This window comes from Phodopus roborovskii, unplaced genomic scaffold, assembly GCF_943737965.1.
Source record: "Phodopus roborovskii unplaced genomic scaffold, PHOROB, whole genome shotgun sequence".
Lineage (NCBI taxonomy): Eukaryota > Metazoa > Chordata > Mammalia > Rodentia > Cricetidae > Phodopus > Phodopus roborovskii.
Genome location: NW_026126571.1, coordinates 18,080,321 through 18,097,482, shown reverse-complemented (window position 1 = coordinate 18,097,482; position 17,162 = coordinate 18,080,321). Strand labels below are relative to the sequence as shown.

At 42.9% G+C, this 17,162-nt stretch overlaps 2 protein-coding genes across 2 annotated transcripts in view; both read left to right on the top strand.

The window, feature by feature from the left end:
- The first annotated feature begins 1,618 nt into the window (after positions 1 to 1,618).
- On the top strand, positions 1,619 to 2,584 carry LOC127235546 (vomeronasal type-1 receptor 100). Its single transcript, XM_051202877.1, has one exon. The coding sequence runs from the start codon at positions 1,667 to 1,669 to the stop codon at positions 2,582 to 2,584; it is 918 nt and encodes a 305-aa protein (XP_051058834.1). The 5' UTR covers positions 1,619 to 1,666.
- Positions 2,585 to 11,764: 9,180 nt separating this feature from the next.
- Positions 11,765 to 17,162, top strand: part of Vopp1 (VOPP1 WW domain binding protein) — a 59,820-nt gene continuing 54,422 nt past the window's right edge. Inside the window, exon 1 of the mRNA XM_051202782.1 lies at positions 11,765 to 12,009. Coding sequence (XP_051058739.1) covers positions 11,956 to 12,009 — 54 coding nt within the window. The 5' untranslated portion in view covers positions 11,765 to 11,955. The remainder of the gene's footprint in view (positions 12,010 to 17,162) is intronic.

Here is a 17,162-nt window from a genome sequence, read left to right as displayed (position 1 = left end):
TTTTCCTCACAATAATCTGAGTGAGAGTAGCAGCTTTCTATTTCTCTATCAGAAAGCTGATTTTAAAGCACTGAATTGAAACACTTTGATAAAATCATGACACTGGTCACCAGGCCAAATCACTACCAGAGACACCAAAGCTAAGACTGTTGAGTGGAACTGTAAAAGCTGTCTGTGTATTGATGACATATGATAACACTGGGGACCTTGATTTCCAGTGCATGGGAAGGAATCTCCTTTAAAACTGAAGTTCCCAAACAGGGTCACTATATGGTCATCTTCAGCAAGTTCATGTTTGTCGCAATGTGTTGAAAATAGTGTTTGTCTTAATGTCACATGTTCTCTCTTGTTGGAGGCTCTGAGCTTCACATCTTCAGATTACATGATCTGTAGCAGAAAAGTAAAAGGACAATTGCCAGGATAGGGGTGGGGTGGTAGGGAACAATGGAGAGAGGACAAGTAATAGATGGTTACAAGCAGTCTGGTCAGGGAGATATGAAAATGGAGCTCCTTAGGGAAGGGGATGGAAAAGAAGGTGGGAAGAAGGTAAAGGGGAATGGTAGGATACACAACATCCAATCAAGTAAAGGGGGCAAAGGGAGCTCGTTGGGGAGCAAGAGGGAGGTGGATCCAGAAGAAGGTAGGAGGAGAGTCAAAGGTGATAGCCGGATACAATTGATCTAAGAGGAAAAATGGGAACAGGGAGGGGCCCCTTCACAGGGAGGTAAATCCAGGAGGTAGGTAGGTAAAATACAAAAAGGATGACCGAAAAAGCTATAAGGGATCATGCCATTAACCATTTACTCCCCCCACACCCCCCACACCACCAGGAAGGTAAAATAGTGTTTGTCTTGATAACTGGGGGTCAATTCTTTAAACCTGAGGTGAAGTTCACAAAAGTTTTAAATGGGATGGGACATAAACGGTGAGACATCTAGGATCACTTATAACCACACTGGTTATATAGTTAATAGGGTGAGGCAAGTGTAGTAATGGCCTCCTATTATATCTACGTCTTTAATTCTAGATCCTGGGGATGTAAGATTTCATGCAAAAGGGGACATAAAAATAGATGGATTGAGAATATTGTGGACTAAAATAGTGGGATTATCATTCATGAATTTTCATTGCGATTTCAATACAATTATAAGTCAAAACATGAATGGTTGCAAAATATAGCTTATTAAAATTATGAAATATGAGTCTGACTTGCCTCACAGTTTTGGATTTATTGTGTGATTTTTCCCAGGTCAATATAATTTTTATTCGATTGTAGAAATGTTATTAATATTCTGTGTTTGTCACTACTATATTCACTGTTAACTATAGAATGAAACAATGTAAAGCAATAGGATTGGATTTCTAAGGAATGAAACTTAGGTGCTACACAGGCACAAAGTATGCATTCTATATACAATGTGACTGTATTATCTCTAGCATGCTATATATACAGGTAGATACATGGAGAAGTATATAGAAATGGAGGCTATGATATACAGTCTGGAACATCAAAAGTTAAAGATACAAGTTAATCAAGAATAAGTAGGTAAAGCAGAATGATGATAAAGACATACTGACCAGTGAACCACAGTTTAATGTCTATTATTTTTCCAGGTATATGAAATATGCTTCAACTATGATGTTAAGGTGAATACACTTTCCATATATGTCCTCATTGAAGAATGTCCTTTATTTCCAAGCTGGACTTGGAGTCCTAGCCAATATGGTTCTCCTTTTTTTCTACACTTTCCTAATTCTAGTTCATAGAAATAAGCCCATGGACATGATCTCCTGTCAACTGGCCCTCATCCACACTGTGCTGGTCCTCACTGGAGGGGATATTGGGCTTACAGATGTATTTGGATCACTGAGCATTGACAGTGACTTCAAATGTAAGACAACTTTTTACATAAACAGGTTGATGAGAGGCCTCTCCATCTGCATCACCTGCCTCCTGAGTGTGTTCCAGGCTGTCACTATCAGTCCCAATACCTCTTTGCTGGCAAACTTTAAACTTAAGCTAAAAAAATACATGACCTATGCATTCTTCTACATTTGGTCTCTCAACTTGTTATTCAGTAGTAGGTGGATCTTCTATGTTGGGGCTTTTACCAATGCAAGTGAGACCAACCAGATGAAGGTCACCAAATCCTGCTCACTCTTCCCCATGAACAGCATCATCAGAGCACTGAGTTTAACAGTGACAACCTCCAGAGATGTATTTCTTGTAGGAGTTATGCTGACCTCAAGTGGGTACATGGTGATTATCTTGTTCAGACATCAGAGGCAATGTAAGCATCTTCACAGCCTCAGCCACCCTAGAGCATCCCCTGAGAAAAGGGCCACCCAGACCATCTTGATGCTGGTGGTTGTCTTTGTAGTTATGTACTGGGTGGACTTCATCATCTCATGCACCGCAGTTCTGTCATGGATGTACCACCCAGTCATCCTGACTGTTCAGAAGTTTGTGATGAATGCCTATCCCACAATTACTCCTTTTGTGCAAATCAGTTCTGATAAAAGAATAATCAATATGCTGACAAACTTGTGGTCAAAGTGCCACAAGATTTTTAAAAAGGGGTAATTTTTCTCTTCTTTAAAAAAACAATTCATTAGCTGGGCCATAGTAGAGCATGCATTTTTTCCTAGTGCTTGGGAGAAGCAGAGGCTGGTGGATCACTTTGAGCTTGAGACCAGCCTAACCTACAGAGTGAGTTCCAGGACAGGCTCCAAAGTGACAGAAATAAACCCTGTCTCAAAAACAACAACAACAACAACAACAAAAACAAAAACAAACAAAAAAACCAACCAACCAATGAAAAACCCCAATTCATTTAGTTTAATTAATATGCATGAGTGTTGTACCAGCTTGTGTGCTTGTGTGCCTTCCTGGTTCCCACAGAGGCCCGAAGAGGCCACTGAACCCCTGGAACTGGATATGCAGATGGTTGTAGTGAGTCATGCTGGTGATGCACCAATATGTTTTTTTCCCTAAAAACAGATTCTCCTTAAACTGTATAAGAGTTCAAGTAGCAAAGCAAGATTGTTCACGTGACTGAAATAAAATTTTCTTGTATTACCTATGTACTTTCTTGTGACATTTCTGCTGCCCAGTGCTATAGATTCCTTTGAGTTCATTGTACACCATAAGTTGGTATTTCCACAGGAATTCTCTTACTCTCTTCTTTTTCACTTTATATTGTAAATGTTCACTTGATGCTGAGGTTATTGATATAGACTGTGTCCTAAAATACAAAATAAATCTTTATAAATTCAAAAAGGTCAAAAATCACTCCTTGTATCCTATTTGATCACAATGCCATAAAACTTGAAATGGACAGGACACAATTCTCTAGTAAATATAAAACTCATGGAGATTAAACAACTCACTACTGAATGATGATGCATCAAAGAAGAAATGAAGAATGAGATAAAAACTTCCTGGAACTAAATTAAAATGAAAATACAATACAGCAAAATCTCCGGGACACATTGAAAACATTCCGGTGAGGGAAATTTGTAGCTCTAAGTGTCTACATTAAAAAACCAGGAAGTGCACCAATAAATTGCTTAATGATGCAACTCAAAACTTTAAGTGAACAAGGACAAATCAAAACCAAGTGTAGTAGAAAGTCACAAATAATAAGTGAGAGCAGAAATCAATGAAATAGAACAAAAAATAATATAAACAATCAATAAATATAAGAGCTGGTTCATTAAGAAGATAAACAAGATTGAACAGATTCTTGGACCAATTAATAAAAAAAACCAGAGGTCCCAAATTAACAGAATCAGAAGTGAACAAGGAAACATTACAACTGACCAAAGAAATTAAAACATTGTAAAAGATACTTTAAAAACCTATAATCTGTTAAAATGGAAAACTTAAAAGAAACAGATGAATTTCTAGATGCAGCCAAACCATAAACATTAAATCAAGAAGTCAACAACAAAAGCAGACCACTAACAAATGAGATTGAAATAGTAATAAAAATATTCCAGTTAAAGAAAACATCCAGGGCCAGATGTATTCACAGTAGAATTCTAAAAGACTTTCAGAACAGATCCAGGGCTCGTCCTTCTCAAACTATTAACAAAAGAGAGTATAACCCAGCTTTACCATATATTTGCACATGTCACAAGACTTGACATCCTACTCCGCAGGTACTTGCCCCAACACATTCATTGCTTCCATATTCACCATAGCTAGGGAATGGAAACAACCTAAATGTCCTTCAACTGAAGAAATGAATGGACAATGAAAAAGTGGTATGGGATAGATTTAATATATCCCAAATACTGTATGGGATGCAATTTAGGCTAAAAGCAAATAGTCAGAGGATGGAACTAGAGAAGATCATATTGTGTGACGTAACCCAGACCCAGAAGTATAAACATTCATACAAACATATTGTCTCCCATTTGAGGTGTAGTTCCTATTCTTCAGATATGAGTATATAACCTGGAGCAACTACAGAAATCATGAAAGGAGAAAGGGGCCATTGCTAGGGCCATTGCAGGGAGAAATAGTGATGGGAATACCAGGTTATAAGTTATCTGAATGATGAAACGGGAAAAGTGAGGGTCTCTGATTGGGGAAGGGGAGGGAGATTAATATAGAAGATGGAAGAGGAGGGTAAAACAACAGTAAGGATGTCTGAAAAAAGAAATACTATTCACTGTCTAACCCCTCCTCAAAAATAAAAAAAACCCTATAATGCATGTAAATCTATGTATAAATATAGATATAATTTAAATGGAATTTTCTTATCTGAGCTGGCATTGTTCCCTCCAAGAGCTATAGACCTCTTAACAAAACTCCCAACATCAAGCATGAGAAACCTTTCTTCAATTGTTGGTCATGGTTGTCTAACAGACTCCTCAAACATTACAGACTATTGCTATTGCCCTTGGTTGTCCCCCAGATGTGGAAGGGAAGCCCCTATTGCTGAAGACACCATGCACTTACTTCATACACGGGCCCAGAGGCCTCTGAACTGGAACTGATTTAAATGTTTACTCCTTGAGGTTACCTTGAGGTAACCATAAGTTACCATGCTAGCCTCTAAAGAAGGGGATCACCCACCAGTCCTACCCAGATATGACACTTATGAGTCACAACAATGACCAGAATTGCACAATGAACCTAAGGGAGAAATACTGGCACACATACCTTTACGTTAACCAACAACTCTCTAATTGAACTTATGGCTCACCCCAAGAAAAGAAAATCATGTTTTGTATTGTGAACCTAACCAACTCCCCAGGGCTAGCAAATTCATGGATTTTGGGGGACAATAGACAATCCCTAAGTGCATTTTAAATATTTGTCCTCATGCCCATAGATAAATTTAGTCCTCTCCAGTCATCTGTGGTAATATATTATTTTTTAATAAAGCTTGCTTGAAGAATCAAAAAGCAAAGCCAGCCACACACTAGTTTGCTATAGAAGCTAGGCAGTGGTGGCCCACGCACCTTTAATCCCACGGCTCAGGAGACAGAGGCAGATGGATCTCTGTGAGTTCAAGGTCTACACGAGAGTGAATCAGTCTAAAAGAGAATCGGCTCACACATTTAGTACTAGCACTAGAGAGAGTATGAGGAGCTCAGTGCAGCCTCAGAGAGCAGTCTGAGGCTTGGTAGAGAGAATGCAGTCTGGAGATGCAATCTGAGGTTCAGTGGATCTCCCTTTTAATCTGAGCATTGGTAAGAGGTGAGAACTCTCTATGGCTGGCTGATTTGCTGTTCTGATCTTCAGCTTGAACCCCTATATCTATCTCTGGGTTTTTATTTTTCGTGCTATACTCATCACAGAAACTTCTCTTTGCAACAGATGGCAACTACTATAATAACCCCACAACTAATCAAATTCCAATAGATACATCTATAAAATAGCTTCTACACATAAGGCTCAGGGGACACTGGACAAAGGGGTGAAAACCGTGCAAGAACAAGGAGGTCGGGGAGTTTTCTTCGAGACTCTATCTCCTAGTGATGTCAAAAGCTACAACCGTAACTGGAATGCCTAAACATAAGTTGAACAAAGACAATAATAGACATGTCAAAGTGGATGGGGGAAATAAATCATGAGACCTCAACCCTATGAAAGAATTGTAGGCAACTGAGGAATGCAGAGAGCTGGACAAATAGTGTTTCCAGGGGAAGAACACACTAATTGGCTATCCAATAGCAAACGGTCAACTCTGGAAACACATACAAATAACATTATACAGGTTGAGCAGATTAGATCAGTAATATACATGCATATATGCATGTAACAACAATTAATGAAAAAGAGGTCATGGATTTCAAAGCGATCCAAGAGGGGCATGCAGGAGCATTTGGATGGAGGAAAGGGAAATGATGTAATTTTATTATAATGTCAAAAAGAAAAGAAAAATAATAAATATAAAGAAAAAAAAAAGAACTCATGAGTAGGGAAATGTTTCCTGGCTTCCTGCTCTGAATGGAATTGACCATCAGTGCAAAGAATATGTACAGACTTTGGAGCAACAAAGGATCAGTTTAGCTTTACCCTATGAGCTGACAGGTTTGGGACAATATTTTTCTAAAACTTAAACCAATTCATGTTACATTTCAGCTCAACATAGTCCCATTATATCCCATTTGAAAATACAAAATATCACAAGTCATTAACACAATAAAAGAGAATTAAAACCTATTAGTGAGGAACCTGTAGGATGATTCCATGGTTAGTGTTAACTATCTGATTGACAGGGTCCAGGATCACCCAATAGTTGTTTCTCTGGGCCTGCCTCTGAGGGATTGTCTTGATTGATGTAGAAAAACCCGTATTGTCCATGGGTAGGACCATTCCTGGGCAGGGACTCTGGTCTATATAAAGTGAAGTCAGCAAGCTGGGGCCGGGGGTTTTCTGTTCTATTCTTCCAAATGAGAGGGTAATGTGGCCATCTGCTTCAGGCTCTCACTGCTCTGGCTTCTCCTTCATGATGGACCTACCTTGAACTATGAGTTAAAGTCATTATTTCTTTCCTGAAGTTGCTTTTCTTATGGTATCTTGTCACACCAACAGAAAAAGGAACTAAAATAGATGACAAAGCTTCTTCAAAGTTCATTATAGGCAACTGACACATATGTGGCCAATGAAGTAGGTGTGTGTGTGTGTGTGTGTGTGTGTGTGTGTGTGTGTGTGTATGTGTGTGTGTATAGAGAAATGAGATCAACAAATTAGGACTGACTAAGGTTCTGATGTTAGCATAGGTCATTTGACATTTTACAGATTAAGATTGTTTTCAAAGTCATGAGAAGATAATTTGGGTTCTCTGTTATATAACATCATTATATAAAATTGAGAAGAATTATCAGTTCTTTGAATTGAAAAGATATCAATTCATGTGCCTACATGCTACATTGTACTGGACTTCTGAGCTATACTCCCAGTCCTGACTTTACCCTCAAAAGTATTTTATCAGAATGGTTAAGATCAAGAACACAAATGACAATAAATGCTGGTGAAAATGCAGAGAAAAGGAACCCTTGTCAGTGCTTGGTGGGTTTGCAAACTAGAACAACCACTCAGGTAATCAGTGTGGAAAGTTTTCAAAAACCTAAAAGTACACCCACCCTGCTCTACAACCCTTTGCCATATATGGAAAGGACACAATATTCTGCTACTTGCTTAGCCACGTTCATTGTTGTTCTATTCACAATAGCCAGAAAATGAGGACCAACTTATATGCCCTTTAATTAAAGAATGGAAAATGAAAATGTACATACATACAATGCAATACTATTCCACTGTAAAGTAAAATGAAATAATGAAACTTTTAGGTAAATGGATGGAATTAGAATGTACTATATTTGAAAAGCTACAAGGAGAAACCCTGTCTTGAACTACTCCCACAAAATGTACTATATTGAGTTTTGTAGTTCAGACCCAGATAGACAAACACTACATATTCTTCCTTATTTGCAGACCCTTGACCAAATCCTTATGTTTGCATATATAGTTAGGAGTAACTGCAGAAGACAGAAAAATAGAAAGGTGCCATGGGTGGTGGGGGAGAAGAAGCTCAAAGTGAGGATAAGACACAGATGCTGTGAAGGCAGAAGGGGGAAAGGGAGACAGGGGGGAGCTGAGAGTTAAATGGGCCAGGGGAAGGGAGGGTAATACAAGAGGGGGAGGAGGAGAAAAACAACACTAAGGAAGTTGGAAAAAGTCAATCACACACACACACACAAACACACACACGCATGCACACACACGCACACACACGCACAAACACACACATGCATGCACACACACGCACGCACACACACAAACACATACGCATGCACATACATGCACGCACACGCACACACACGCACGCACACACAAACACACGCACAAACACACGCATGCACGCACGCACACACACACACTCACACATACACACACACACACACACACAGAGTATGTGTGTATGTATCTAACATTTAAAATGAAGTTATACCTCGAGGGGATGACAATGCTTCCCCAGTAATCATAGACTAACAGAAACTTTCATACCAGTGTGGTGATTTGATTATGAATGGCTCCCATAAGCTCATAGGTTTGAATGCTTGGTCAACAGGGAGTGGCATTATTAGGAGATGTGGCTTTGTTAGAGGAAGTATGCCATTGGGGGTTGGCTTTGATGTTTCAAGTGCTCATGCCAGGCCCCGTGTTGCCTGACAACCTTCCTGTTGCCTGACAATGTAGATGTAGAACTTGTGGTTCCTTCTCCATCACTACATCTGCCTGCATGCTGCCATGCTTCTCACCCTGACAATAATGAACTAAACCTGTGAACTCGTAGGTCAACCCCAATTAAATGTTTCCCTTAAGAGTTGCCATGGTCATGGTGTCCCTTCACAACAATAAAAACCTTAAGACAGCCAGGTGTGGGAAATACCCTTCAATATGTTGTTCAGGGGAGTCCACAAATAATATAGACTACTTTCAATGTCTTTGGCTGCATCCCAGAGCTTGGAGGTAAGACCCTATTGCTGCAGACACAGGATTTGGAGGAACTGAGCTGTAACTGACCTAGAAGCTTCTCCCCTGAAGATTAGCTGCTGTACCATCAGAAGGTGTGATGTAAATTGACAGGAAGAAAAGCAATCAAAAGTCCCACCCAGATGTAAATCCTGCAAACCCCAACAATGACTGGAACAGAAAGATCTTCCCAATGATGGCACTTTAATCTTTGGAGTAACCAACAGCTGTCTGATCAGACTTAAGGCCTACTCAATAGGTGGGAATTCTTGGTACTGTAAACCTAGACCGTTTCCTGTGGTAGAGTGATCATAGACCTTAAAAGAGAACCCACTATTGCCATTCTCCCAAGTCAATATAGTTTCCCACCATGCTCTTAAAAATGTATTCTCATACACATAGATAAGTGTAGCTCTTGCTGCCTGACTAAAGGAGGTTCTCTTTTGGCAGTAGATAGATGGAGGCCACAATAGAGATTCACAACTGACCAAAAGCCAGAGAATAAGTGATGGTGGCAGTTGAACTTAAATTGACTGATATATATATATATATATATATATATATATATATGTATATATATATATATATATATATAACAACTCCTACAGTTCTGTGAACATCATAGAGTAGGACACATAGTGTATTCTAGCTATATCCATGGAATCTCAACAGTAGGTTGCCCAAACAAGACCTGCATAATGTCCACCCCATTTGATGTGCTAAAGGGGATGGAGGAAATCCGCAAGGTCCCACTCTTAGCTAAGAGAGAGAGAGAGATTAAATTTTCTCTAGGAACAAGTACCCTTTTAGGCTATCCAAACCCAAGTGGTCAGCCCTGAAGGTGTTCATCCGATCAACACTAAGTGCACTCAGTATGTTTTATAATGTGATGCAATATAATGTGTGTATATAAATGTAACAATAATAATTGAAGAAGTCTGTTGTGGGATATTTGTACACTGTGAAAACATATTGCTGTGATTGGTGTAGTAAAAGCTGAATGGCCAATAGCTAGGTTGGTGGGATTTCCCGGGACAGAGAGGACTCTGGGAAGGAGAGAAGAGCAAATCCCAGGCAGGTGGAAAGGAAACAGGATGTGCTAGAAGACAGACAGATAATGCCACCTGGCAGAACATAGGTTAATATAAATGGGTTGATTTGAGTATTAAGAGCTATTTGGTTCATGCCTAAGCTAAAGGCCAAGCTTTCATAATGAATAAGAAGCCTCCATGTTGCCATTTGGGGCTGGCAGCAGAAAAGGAAGTCCCTTTCCAGAGGTCATATATATATTCAAGCGAGTGGGACCGGAGAGGGGGAATGGAGGAGTGGAAATGTTAATATGTAATACCTACATATGCAATTCTTTTTAAAATTCATTTAAAACAGATTTATAAAGAAGGCAGTTACCACAGTCCAATAACCCTTTGCAGGCTTTGAGTCAGTCCTGTGTGCACACAAAAGTCCCCCGAAGAAACTACTTCTAGCAACCAGAAAGCTAAGAATATCATCAGGGCCAAAGCAGAGACTTCTGGGCTTCGCTGTAACCTACCCACTTACTGTTTGCGCCAAAGGTCTTACTTTTTGCCCTTCTTTATTCTGTTACTATAAAACTTCATGAAACTCTTACTGTGTTGGAATATGGAATTTGGGATAATCAGGAGGGCTTTGTTTGTTTGTTTTTTCTGCCTCACTTGACAGTTGTAACAGGTGTAGTTTCATGGTGCATTCTCTATCTTAACCAAATAAGCGCTTGTACGTAAAGCTGGCAAAGTATTTAAGACTTGCTTAATGAGAAATATATTTTCGTAAACTCCTTCCTTCCATGCCTGTTGGAGGGGGTTCTGTCATTTAACCAACTCCAGTTACTTAAAAATAATTTAATTTAATTCATTATTGTGAGTGTGTATGTGTGCTTGTGATGTGTTTGTATGAAGGCATGCACATATGCCACAATGAGTTCAGTAAGTTGATTCTTCCTGTCTTAGAACTGCAGGGTGGAATTCTCTTCCTCGGGCTTCGCTGGCCAGCATTTTTAACTGGTGAAGGCTCCCTCTGGACCCAATGGACTCGATTTTCTGGATCTCTGCACTCAGCACCCTGTATGACAGTTGTTTAAACTAGATCTCTTTAGGCTCCGCGAGCTGCTTTCTTGTCCACCTCTATGTACTTGGCCTCCTGCTTGGCTCTGATATCTTACAACTTCAACCAATGCTTCAGTAATTTACGGGGTGTTAGGTGGCAGCTGAGCCTTGTGCAAAAGCAAAAGACAGTGTCTGCGAAGGAAGCAAGTGAGAGTGGACCTTGCCACCCGCAGGTCTCTGTGGTTAAAGGGCCTACTTCAGAGGTGATTGATGTACATCGTGGGGTCCTAACAGAGTCGGACAAAAAGGCGTTGGCACAAACCTTACACCAACCTTTTGCTGTCAGCGGTCCTTTCCTTGCGGTTTAACTGTGCTTTCCATCAGGCTGGGGCAGGGTGAGCTGCCCACCTCACCCATAGAAACCAAGGTGAGAACGTCTCGAGAGCGTAATAAAACTTCAGGACTTCCCCAGGGATGGGCTCATTCGTATCCATCCCCAATCCACTGTATCCCCCAACCTCGGCGTCCTTTAAAACCCTCGCCAGAACTAAGGAAGACTAGACTAGAGGCCTCCTCCGGGGCCGGGGCCGGACACTCCGGGCAGTCTTCGCACCCGGCCCGCCCGCCGTCTCCGCGTCCCGCAGCGCGCCCCACAGACCTGGCGGGCTCCGAGCCCGCGAGCGCGCGCCCGTGCGGTGGGTCGGGGGCGCGCGGCGAGGGCGGCCCGGCACGTCCCCGCGCTCCGCCGGCTTGCGGCGCGTCCTTGTGCCGGCGTCAGCCGGTTTCCCCGGAGTCTGCACGCCGGTCCCGTCCCGGGGTGTGGACCGGCTCGGAGCCCGCCGTGCAGCCGGGCTTCGGACGGGCCTCGCGGAAGCCATGAGCCGCCGGCTCGGCAGGGTGGCGGCGCTGCTGCTCGGGCTGCTGGTGGAGGTAGGGCCGCCCGCTCTCCGCGCCTCCTGGAGTGGGGACGCGGGAAGGGCAGTTGCGGGGCTCGCGGATCTGCGGTGTGGGGTGGCCGAGGGGCCTGGAGCCGGGACCCCCGGCCCTGCCTGCGCCCGCCTGCGTGCCCAGCCGCTTGGTTGGGATGGGGAAGGGACCTTTGTGCGTGTCCACACCGGCTGCCCGCTGCACAGGGCCTGGGCCGGCACCACCCGCGGCTGGTAGGAGGGAGGGGGGCATTTCTGCTTTTGGAAAGGAAGTGGCGGCTTTTAGAGGCGAGGAGAAAATTCCTCGGGGAGCTTGGGTGGTGGGTGTACCGAGGTGAAGCCGCGCGAAGTTGATGGTGGGTGGAAGCGCCGCCCAAGCACAGCCAGGGTTAGACCGCGCTTGCCGGGGACTGAACCGCGACATCCTGTGACGCCAGACACCCTTCCTGCTCCCGCGGGTTCATTCAAAGGCGAAACAGTGGACTTCTGGTGTGTCACATCCGAATCGGGGTTTGCTTGCTCTCCCACGGCTTCACTGTTTGGAAGGAATTAATAAAGTCAGTGTAAGTGGGTAATGGCTGTCGCGGTCCTGTCTTCAAGACCCGTGGAGTCAGCAGTGCTGGGAAGACTTACTGGTTTTCTTGGAGGGAGAAAGTCCTAGTTCTTTAGAAAGGAAGGTTAGTGGAACAGTTTCTCCTTGCTCCAAGTTCCAAAACGGAGCAAAGATTGCTTGCTTTTCTTTGAAATATTTCTTATCGGGCATTTAATGTCTTGAGGTGTGCCACGTCTTAGAAATCTTAGAAACGTGATCCTCAGGGTGGTGATTCAACATTGCCGGTTGTGGAAAAGCCAACCAGAGACCATAGTTTACAAACATAAACATGTGTTTACCTTAACCCACCCCTGTCAAGTTTTGTAATCCAGTAATCTCGTGTGTGTGTGTGTGTGTGTGTGTGTGTGTGTGTGTTAACACTGCCTGATAAGATTATCTAGATCTAGGTTCTCTTGTTTCTGTTCCTACCAGTCCTGTGTGTCCTTCCTAGCTTCCTGTGTATCTAAGCTAAAAGGCTGCTGGGGTGGGGTGTTCTTGCTGTTTATTTTTCCTTTTCTTTTTGTATTCCAGTGATGTTATTGAGGAAACTAACAGGTGATTACTGCCAGGCATGCCAACAGCCAAGGGTTTCATCTTCAAGGGTTGGAAGTGGAAAAAACTGTTAGCTTTTGCGGTGGGGGGGGGGAACCAAAGTAACCTCAAACATGATGGTTAACCTATGATTGTTGCTTGTCATCAGTTTTTATTTTCAACGTTTTAATCTATTGCTTATGGTGGTGTTGTCTAGAATTGCAGGAATGGATTCTTTTTCCCCCCTTTTCCTCTGCTGATTTAAAGAATAAGAAGGCAGTAAAAACAAGGTCTTAGCACTTAGCCAAGTTTTATTGCAAGGGAAGGGAGAGAGAGGAGAGGAGAGTGGAGGGAGGGAAAGAGAAAGAGAGAGAGAGAGAGAGAGAGAGAGAGAGAGAGAGAGAGAGAGAGAGAGAATGAATACAAAGAGACAGTCTCCCAGTGGGGAGGGGTTGCAGACCTGAAAGCCAGAGTTTGTCTGGGAGAGCTAAAACTTTTATATTTGGGGATGGGTTGAGTTCCCCCTTTCTCTCCTAATTCGCAGGTTTGGGCTTGTGCAGGAGATTGGGTAATCCAGACAAAGAAACAGAAGCTGATTGGTTCCTACTGTAGGAGCCCCCATCCATCTGTGGGAGATTTGAAAGCTGACTACTTAGTCTTGGTGAGGGAGAAGGAACAGAAGTCAGTTGTTTTCAAGGGTCTAGTGAAAAGTATACTAATCCACCTAGAACCTCTTTTCCCTGTCTGTCTGCCTGCTGGGCATCTGTCTGTCTAGCGCCTATTACTTTAGTGTAGAAGGTTTTGTCCTATCCAGTAAGCTGTTTTTTGTTTGTTTGTTTTTTCAAGTGTTAAGAGTGGAACCCAGGACCTCAGTGCCTTGAACACAGTAGTCGAACTCGGCACTCTACCTTTGAGCTGCATTCCTGTTCATTTTATTTATTTTTTTCTTAGCTGCTGGAGACTGAACCTAGGGCTTCTTACTCATACTAAACAAGTACTCTATCCAGCCATAGTCCCTGTTTGTCCTGTATCACCTGCTGATCTGTACAGGGACAGGGGCAGTGTGTTTGAGGAGGCAGAGGGTTCCTCCTGAGGACATTAAAACATTTCACGGCTCCAGTTTCTGACTGTTGACTGGCTGACTGTTTTTGTTCCTTTAGCTGATTGAGATGGTTTCAACTGTACACTTGTTTTGTAGTTGACTTTGGATATGTTTTGTGGCAGTGGCTATCCTGTTTCTGCCTTCTGGCAACCTTTTGTCAATGAATGCTCTCAAGGACTCAAGATTATCAGGCATAGGAGTTTTATTAGCCAGATGTCATTGAAGAGAGTCTTAACAGTTTGAAGGGGGCTTTCCTGTCCCATCCTGACATCCTAAACAAATTTGTATTTTTGTTTAGTGACCGTTTATAGAATAACCTACTCTGTGGCCAAGCCCTGCTCTGAGCACTTTACTAATGCTAGTTCATGATTCATCCTGACAATTATCCTCATGCCCATGGTTCTTTCAAGTGGGAGATCTTGTATAATTTGTCCCAGGTTTCGCTGTTGTTAAGTGAGGGGGTTGAGATGTAAATTCAGGCACCTGGTTCCACTCCCCTTCTCCACCCCCCCCCCCGCCCCCAAGTCTGCTTACGTGGGGACACGGAGGGAAGGAACATACGCCTTGCATTAGCCCAGAGAGATTTGCAGAGGTGTGCATTCCAAGATGTGGGCAAGCCACCAAAACTCCTCCAGAAACAGAAGTCAGTCCTCCTTAGAGGGATAATCTAATTTAGCACTTCAATGTGACATTTCAGAGGGGGAAGCTGGATGTGTACTGGATAGTAGGTATCAGCATGAATATCCCAGAAATCCTGGCTGTTCCACTGGACTCCTCGGTCAGGATTTAAACAGGAAGAGGCAGCATCTTCCTACTCCATGGAGGCATCTTGAAGCTCATTTCTTGACCCCCCCCCCCCATTTAGTTTCCTGTAAATTACATGACCAACTGTGGAACTCCCTGTCTTATTGTCCCCAAACCTTCCACTCACTGTCTGACACCTAGTTAAATACCAGGTTAAACACAGGTCAGACATGAACCATACTCTGTAGGTTGGGCCCAGACTGGTCCCCTCGAACGGGAGGCTCTAAAAGCCCCCTTTGAGTCCTCAGATTTTAAGGTTTGATGCTTCAGTTTGGCTGGCTGGCTCACAAGAGCTCCTTGTAGAAAAAGAGAACAGGGATCCAGCTCCTGTCACTGCTGCTGGGATAATTCCTAGTGGCCTTCACTGGGCCACAGTAAACTGCAGAAACAACTAAAAAGCTGACTGCACCCTGTGTGAGTCGGGAGTAGTTAGACCCCAATTGTGGAGGCCCATAGCTCATTGTTTCAGTGCGGTCTCTTTCTAGGAGTTAATTTGGTGACACTTTTGAAATATATTTAGTCTTTCTTAGAAGGGCTCTATCCTAGAAGGGCTCTATCCTTCCTGAGATGTATACTTTAAAATTTTACTTGTGTGTGTGTGTGTGTGTGTGTGTATGTATATATATATAAATTTTTACTAACATTTTGGCTGTGTTATGCATGCCCTTGTACATGCCAGCAAAGGCTATGCTTCTAAGCCTCATCAACATCCCCGTCTTTGAGTATTATTTAATATGAGTCACCAGTGCAAGTCTGTAAGTTCATCTGTGTTTGTTCACAGGGCATGAACTCACTTTGTAGGTGGGGCCAGCCTCAGTATCTTCCTGGTCCGTCCCTGGCACCAAAGCTGTTCACTAAACGAGGCTGCCTTTTGCTTCAAGGCTGTTCTCCAAAAAGACAGCTGTTCTTGGCTGGGAAGAAAAAGTGGTCATCCCTGGGTGAGAGAAGGTGAGGAAGTGAATGTTGCCTTTTGAAATTAGGAAAATAAGAGGACCAGTGGGTGTTTTTTCTTCTTCTTCTTCTGTAGTTCTATGTGTTTTGATCCTCCGGAATCTCAAAATTAGAACTTTATTGTTTGAGAGTAAAGGATTTTTGTTGTTTGTCAAATGTTTCTTGCCCTGGAATTCCAATCTGTGTGATTTCTAAAATAAACCTTTCAAATGTCTTACTTCAAAGAACATTTAAAATCTGAGCAACAATTCAACTTGAGTGGAAAAGGCTTCTGGTTTACCTCTAGAAGCTCCAGGGAGGGCTGGGTGGGTTCCAGGAGAGAGAGGAATGGCATTGTTCTGAAATGGGGAATGGCTGTGGCCACATGCCAGGGCTGGGGCTCTACTAGGCTAACAGCAAGGATAGGGTTCTAGTCATGGCTGCTGCTTAATTGGGTCCATGGGACCTAAAGTTCCTAGCACTCATTGCGTTCTCTCTATGCAGCCTCTCAAATGTCTCCTCCTTAGTGTAGCTATCTTGACCAACCTAATAACTACCACCCCAGGTGCCCTCCTAACTACCTTTGTCTTCCTGGGAATCCCTTTCCTTCCTGGTATATATCAGCTTCAAAGTATGATGGAATTTATCATCTACCATACAAGTAAAGAGACAAACATTTTACTATCATTTATTAACTGGAATATCATAGGAGACTGGGGATGCATGTCAGTGGTAAAGTGTTAATTAGTGTTGCTTATGTACAGCGTGGAGGTCTATTCTAGTGCCATCAGTACACACACGCATACATGCATGCATACAGTGCCTGCCTGACACATCATACAAACAGTGAATATTTGAGGGGGTAAGCAGATAAATGGCAGGAGCTGGCAGGAAGGAAAATGCTCTGAAGAGGGGGCGCCTGTGCAATGTTCATGAAATTTGTTGAACTTGTAAGATACATTGGTTCATACTGAGGGCTACCCATCGTCATCCTAGTTATTTGTTCTAGTCAGTCCCGTTTCCCTTTCAACTTCCTTAGTCTTTTTTTCCCCTCCAAGACAGGTTTTCTCTGTGAAGCTCTGGCTATCCTGGAACTTGCTCTGTAGACCAGGCTGGCCTCCAACTCACAGAGATCCACCTGCCTCTGTCTCCTGAGTGCTGGGATTAAAGGCGTGCGCCACCACCTCCCAGTATCAGT

Bases quoted from the DNA above. Each gene is read 5' to 3' on its own strand.
- LOC127235546 (XM_051202877.1), top strand. From the start codon at position 1,667: ATGTCCTCATTGAAGAATGTCCTTTATTTCCAAGCTGGACTTGGAGTC.